The sequence below is a fragment of the Aulonocara sp. 'chitande type north' Nkhata Bay genome, linkage group LG5, assembly GCF_057382095.1.
Source record: "Aulonocara sp. 'chitande type north' Nkhata Bay isolate Kocher_YH1m ecotype deep benthic linkage group LG5, A_spYH_male_GT1.1, whole genome shotgun sequence".
In the NCBI taxonomy this organism is placed as follows: domain Eukaryota; kingdom Metazoa; phylum Chordata; class Actinopteri; order Cichliformes; family Cichlidae; genus Aulonocara; species Aulonocara sp. 'chitande type north' Nkhata Bay.
In genome coordinates this window covers 24,607,139-24,613,359 of record NC_141348.1, presented here as the reverse complement: position 1 = coordinate 24,613,359, position 6,221 = coordinate 24,607,139, and the positions used below count along the sequence as shown (strand labels likewise).

General features: G+C 42.8%; 1 protein-coding gene across 1 annotated transcript; it reads left to right on the top strand.

Annotated features, from left to right (window-relative positions):
- Window positions 1–1,249: 1,249 nt before the first annotated feature.
- LOC147330652 (G protein-coupled receptor 61-like) lies at window positions 1,250–6,221 on the top strand. The gene is made up of 2 exons (XM_086294227.1): window positions 1,250–1,524; window positions 2,923–6,221. Exon 2 carries the CDS (start codon window positions 3,138–3,140, stop codon window positions 4,539–4,541), a length of 1,404 nt encoding a protein of 467 aa, XP_086150353.1. The 5' UTR covers window positions 1,250–1,524; window positions 2,923–3,137; the 3' UTR covers window positions 4,542–6,221.

The following is a 6,221-nucleotide window of genomic DNA, read 5'->3' as shown; positions in this document are numbered from 1 at the left end:
AATACACTGATATGGAGGATGGGAGCAATAAACTAGAAAACCTCAATTCTCACAGCAACTAAAGCAGTGGCGTTATCATAATAGAGCTATTAGTGAACAACTAGTTTAATCTAAAAATGCATGAGAGGTGCTGCAAATTAAAACATGCTTTTTAATGGTCAAAGAAGACATAATTTCCATGAAATGCAAATGTTATGTGTGTAATTATGGGAAACCTTACAAATGCAAATGAAAAACACCCCAGAACTCAGCAGCTTTATGCCCACTCCTTCAGTAGAGTAGCCTTATCCATAATAGCCCAGATTTCATTGTCCTCAGCAGACAGAGCAGTGAGGATGGACTCCATGTGAAAAAGATCACCGTGGCAACAGGAGTCCCAGTTTGAGAAGCTGGGATGGATGGAGGCTGAGGCCTGGCCTAATCAATCCTTCAATGTCTCAGCAAATCTTAGACTGGAAGGCGCTTTAATCTGTAGAATAACAAACTGAAACACTACAGGCTGACAACAGTAAATCAACTGGAAGAGGAAGGAGAAATAGGGGGCGGGATATGAGAGGGAGGAGCATGAGCAAAGATTTATGAACCTTAACAGGTTATTTGAGAATCGTATTTTCCAAGGTAGGAGTTTGGAAACACACAAACAATATTTTTGGTATGCTAGTGGTAGGTGACAGTAGGTTTCCTGTCAGGAAAGGTGACATGTTTTCCCCCTTCTAAATCCCCAGCAGAGGGCAACTTTTAAAAATGTGAAGCTCAGCTGTGCTTCATCTGGAGCAGTCAGGGTGTAGCAAAGTAACCATCATGTCACACAGCAAGCAAAAATTGCACATCAGCAGTGAATGGATTTTGCTCTGTACATTATTTAGGGAACATGTACAGTTAGCAAAGCGGCTTTCTGACTGTTGCTGCAGTAAATTTAACATAGGAAGTTGAGCTACCCTTTAAATAAAGCTAATATTTAAGCTCCCTGTGTGGTTGAATGTGAAGTCAGAGGACTGCCAAAGTGACTGCTGTTATCCTTTGAAGACCATCTTTACCAACTTTGTGACAACCCGGCTGAGACACACTAAAGCACTCGTTATTTAAAAGAAATTTATAACGCTGCTGCAGTGGCATTCCTTCATTTTTGAAGACTCAGATTGAGATGACGGTAAGGACATTAGGACCCTGTGGAGACAGCAGCTCTGGTCCTGTTTCTCACTGCCTCCTGCTCCATCTCTGCAATGTGTGTGAGTGGAGGGGGAAGGCAGAGAGTGAGCTGGTGTCTTTGCAAGCATTTACATCAGCATCGTTTCAGAGAAATCTCTGCTGCCACAGCTGTTGTCAGCTAGGGAGAAGGATGCACTAGGCAGATCAAGGGATGGAGAAAGAAACAGGCTGTTACAGTGGGAAGTACCTCAGCAGCATTTTTTAAGGTACAGTGATTGATTTCCACTGTGTACCTCAGCAGTAGGAGCTAAACCAGGATTCCATCCTCAAACCCCAAAGCAGCAGACAGCTGCATCAGGAAATACTCTGATTCAGGTATATTATGCTCTCTGCCTTTTTCTTTCTGTGTCTTCCCATCACACTCCCCGATCCTCACCACATTCTCCTCGCTTGTTCTCTCACGCCTCCTGTAATCTGCTCGTTGTGTAGCGCTGACTGCAACAAATTCATTTAAGCTACATTCTGATATACAGAATAAGAGCCTTGCTTATTATTAAAATGGGTGTAATGCATTAATAATTAAAACATAAACGAGCAGGTGGAAGGGAAAGGAATGGCCAAACCAGGCAGGAGGGTTAAAGTGAATTGACTGTACCCTTATGTGTGGTATACAGACGTTGCTCAGTGTGGGCAGTCATTCATAGGCGATGAGAGAGGTTAGAGCTCAGTATTTACTTGAACGTGGATTACTGTGACTGTAAACGTCACATCTGTGGCAGACAGAATTCATATCAGCAGGCAGCATGGTTTCCTTTATATGGCAACAGCCAACCATAGCTCTCTGTCTCTGTGCACAGGTAACATGCTAACAGCCTGCTCAACCTGTGAACATCCTTAGAATTTCTATTTGGAACATTAAATTAACTCATTCTAAATGATCAGGGCTTCCTCAGTGGAAGACATCACCCTCTGTACAATCACAGACCTACATACAGGCCTCTCAGAGTCTGTGGCTAGGTTTTGGTTTTTTTGGGCTAGAAAAGGTAGTCATAAATATGCAGGTTAACCACAAAATATGCATATATCTTTGAGGCAAGCGAGTGCTCTCATGGCAGTTGTAGATGTGATGGAAAAGGCCTATTAACTAGTCAGTGATAGTACTGGTTTTGGTGAATTAGCTCATGTACAGACAGGATGTGTGCTTGAAAAGTATTTATACCTTCCTGCTGTTGCTGCCCGGGAAGAATAAGTCTGGATTTATCGTTGACCTTCTTTGCTGTAATATATTCTTAAAAATTAAACTGCTCTCCAATTTTTTCCCTTAGAGTTATTCTGATAATAAATACGCATTTTTTTCAGTATTATTATTTGGTTTTAGACGTGGCCTAACTCTACTGCATGATGACTTCTCATTTTTCATTCTTTTTACTTACTCAGTTCCTGCAGCATGTTGCTAAAAAAGGTGTCAAATGTCCATGCCTTGAATAATGAATATCTAATAGAGTTAATTGGTTTGAGGGGTGGCTTTGAATTACCTTATCAGCAAGATCGCTTTAACGGAGATTTCAGAAGCTAAGGAGGATTTTTATAAAACTTCATCTAAGTGAATTAATTTTGATGGTAGCTGGGGCAAAAAGGGAAACTCACCATGGAAGGATGAGTTCATATAACTGATATTTGCAAATTAGAGGTCTCTCATGACACAGTACACACACAGGCAAACATCCACTCACAGATATTTACCCTCTCTTCTTCTTCTTCTTCTTATTGTAGGGTGGGTCTGTGACTGATGAAAGACAAGAAGGCTTTTTAATGGAAAGGATTCAAAACATCTAAACTTCCTGACATCACAGCAACATCTTCTGGACTACGGGGCAGCTTTTTACCTCATTTTCAAGTCACTGTTTTCTGGCCACATTTCCCTTTCTTTGAAGGATGGGTGATGGGCCTGTGACTGACTCTGCCCGCCTGCCTCGTCCCACCCTTCAATGGAGCCAATGTGGAACTCCTCCCACACACCTCCACAGCCCACATCCAACATGTCTGCCTCCTCTCTGCCTGAAGGCTGGGCTCTGTCCCAGTCGCTAGCCCTACTGGCGATGCTGCTCATGGATCTGTTGGCTGTGGTGGGTAATGTCGCTGTCATGGCGGTCATTGCCAAGGCCCCGCAGCTCCACAAGTTTGCCTTTGTCTTCCACCTGTGCGTGGTGGACCTTCTGGCAGCCCTGGTGCTGATGCCCCTTGGCATGCTCTCGAGCCGCGCCTTCTTCGGGGAGGCCCTGTGCAGGAGCTACCTCTTTCTCAGTGTGTGCCTAGTCAGTGCTGCCATCCTCTCTATCTCTGTCATCAATGTGGAGCGTTATTACTACATCATACATCCGATGCGTTATGAAGTGAAGATGACCATTGGCCTGGTAGCTTCGGTGCTTGTAGGGATATGGGTAAAAGCTCTGGCCATGTCTGCTCTGCCACTGCTCGCTTGGTTCCTGCAGGGTGGAAAAACTCCTCTTTTGGAGAGTAGCGGGGTTGAGGGAGGGGGTGGCGGTGCCGTGCCACCTCCCCCGGCTCAGGGTCACAGGCGCTGCTCACTGCACTGGACAGGGGGAGGGTCAAACCGTTTGGCCTTCATGGTCCTCTTCACTCTGGTGTATTTTCTGTGCCCACTGCTGGTGATTCTCGTTGTCTACTGCAACATGTTTAAAGTGGCCCGGGTGGCTGCCATGCACCACGGCCCACTGCCCACGTGGATGGACACACCTCGCCGCCAGCGGTCAGAGTCACTCAGCAGCCGTTCTACAATGGTTACGAGCTCCGGGACAGGTACTGGAACTGGCAGAGGAACTCCACAACGCCCTTTTGGAGGAGGGAAGGCTGCAGCAGTGTTGGCAGCAGTGGGTGGGCAATTCCTTTGTTGCTGGCTGCCCTACTTTACTTTCCACCTGTATTCAGCACTGGCTGCCAGCCCTCCAGCCACACTGGCCTCTCTGGAGGAAGTGGTCACCTGGATTGGCTACTTCTGCTTCACCTCCAATCCCTTCTTCTACGGCTGTCTGAACAGACAGATCCGAGAGGAGCTGGGCAAGCATCTGCCTTGCCTGTTTCGTCGAGCGGGGATCGAGGTGGAGGACAGACTGCCCAGCCGTGAAGGATCCATAGAGGAAAATTTCCTTCAGTTTCTTCAGGGCACCGGCTGCAACTTGGATCCTCAAAACTCTCACAGCACTTCCAGTCCTAAGGGTGAGGCCTGCTGCCCTGTGGCTCAGTCACAGCCAGCCGAGCCGGCACATGCCATACCCATTGATTTCCGTATCCCAGGACAAATTGCAGAGGAGACTTCAGAGTTTATTGAGATTGAACAGGCGAAAAACAACCATATATATACAGACAGCTGACTTTTCAATGTCTCTATATTTTGAAAAATACGTTCAAAGAAACACAGTCTTTCAGGAAAACACGTGTCTCTATTTTTTTCTTGAAAGCTGTCCACCAGGTAGCTAAATTCATTTTAAAGACTAATAATTGTATCTTTGGATCACTGCACTTTGCCTCATCAGTTTTCATCCTTGTTTTTGAAAACAATCATGGTTGAACAGTTAAATGCAGATGTACAAACTTTTGCTTGCGAACAGGGAAGTTACTGCTTTATTTAAAAAAAAGAAAATAAAAGGCTGTATTTTGGCCTTCGGCTCAGCCCTGTACAGTAAATGACTCACTGAATTGCTATTTATGTTGTTTAAGCTTTTTTAATAGATGAAAATAAACATTAATTTGGTGTTTGAGTCTCTGACGTTTTGGCAGTAAAATATTTTTGAGGAATTTCTTTTCATCTCAAATTAAGAAACACTTGCTTAAATACACTGGCTCCCTCTGAAATCATTACTTTAATATTATGCAGTTACATCTTGCTACCAGAAAAATTACCCTAGTATACGAATACGAAGATTAAAAAGTTTTGTTGGTTTTTTTGGTTTTTTTTACAAGACTTCAGCAAGTCATTTTAAACATTACTGCAAGAAAAGTAATGTTAAAAAACACAGCAATAAAAACATCATATTGAACAATAGTTTGGAGTTTTGTCAGTGACAATGGCAGCTTTAAGCCAATTCGATTACATTAGATGTGTACATATTGTGGCCTGACTGCTCATGGATTTGGTACAAGCTGTTTACAGACAAACTTTCCTTGGTGCTTTACGATGTAACTACGATGTTTAGGGTTACCCCCGCTTCCTGCCATGTGATGTATCTATCAATCAATGTCTTTGGATATAAATTTAGATCTTAAAAAAATTAATAAATCAGCATTCGCTTGATGCACTGCTAAAAATTGAATGATGATTCTGTTCTCTACATTGTTTAATGTACTAAACTCTAAGTTATGTTCAGTAAAATTGTGTAAGGTTTGGTTGTGTATGTCAGTCAACACAAGCATTTTTTAAATGATGAGTTTAGGTATTTGTAAAAGAAGTGATGACAAGGAGGCCAATGTATTTTGACAAGTAACTGCCTTCTTTGTGTTTTTCCGCTGTGAGATTTTAAGGAGAATACATGTGGATTGTTTTCTTTTTACTACCCTGATTCTCTTCAGGGTTTTGTTTTTAAGTACCTCAGTGCAGGAAACAATATTTCACTGTCTAATACGACCCCTGCACACTACTTTAATGTTGTGGGAAGAACAGAGCAGACAGAATTTGCTTGAGGTTTTTAAAAGACTTGGTTTTGCAGCTTAACTATGAGCTGAAATTGTATTTTATAGCGAACTGTTAGAGGGAGACGTGTGAAAATGACTGATTAAAATAAAGAGGCTTTCTTATGTATTGTGGAAACAGGGTTTTTAAGATATTTTTTCAGAGGGTGTTTTAGTGACAAGGCCAACTTGACACCTTCTTTTTATCACGTCTAAATATCTCAAACTGTGAATGATGTTGAATGTTTGTGTTAGGTTCTGTTTTGACTTGTTCGGAGATTGTTTTTTAAGCTGTGGTGAAGATAAAGAATGACTTCCACTGTACAATGATATGAATGTGTTAAAAAAAACACAGCTGAAGCTAAAGCGAGAGATACTGTTGTAAT

Excerpts from the sequence above, each read along its gene's own strand:
- LOC147330652 (XM_086294227.1), top strand. The coding sequence starts at position 3,138 with ATGGAGCCAATGTGGAACTCCTCCCACACACCTCCACAGCCCACATCC.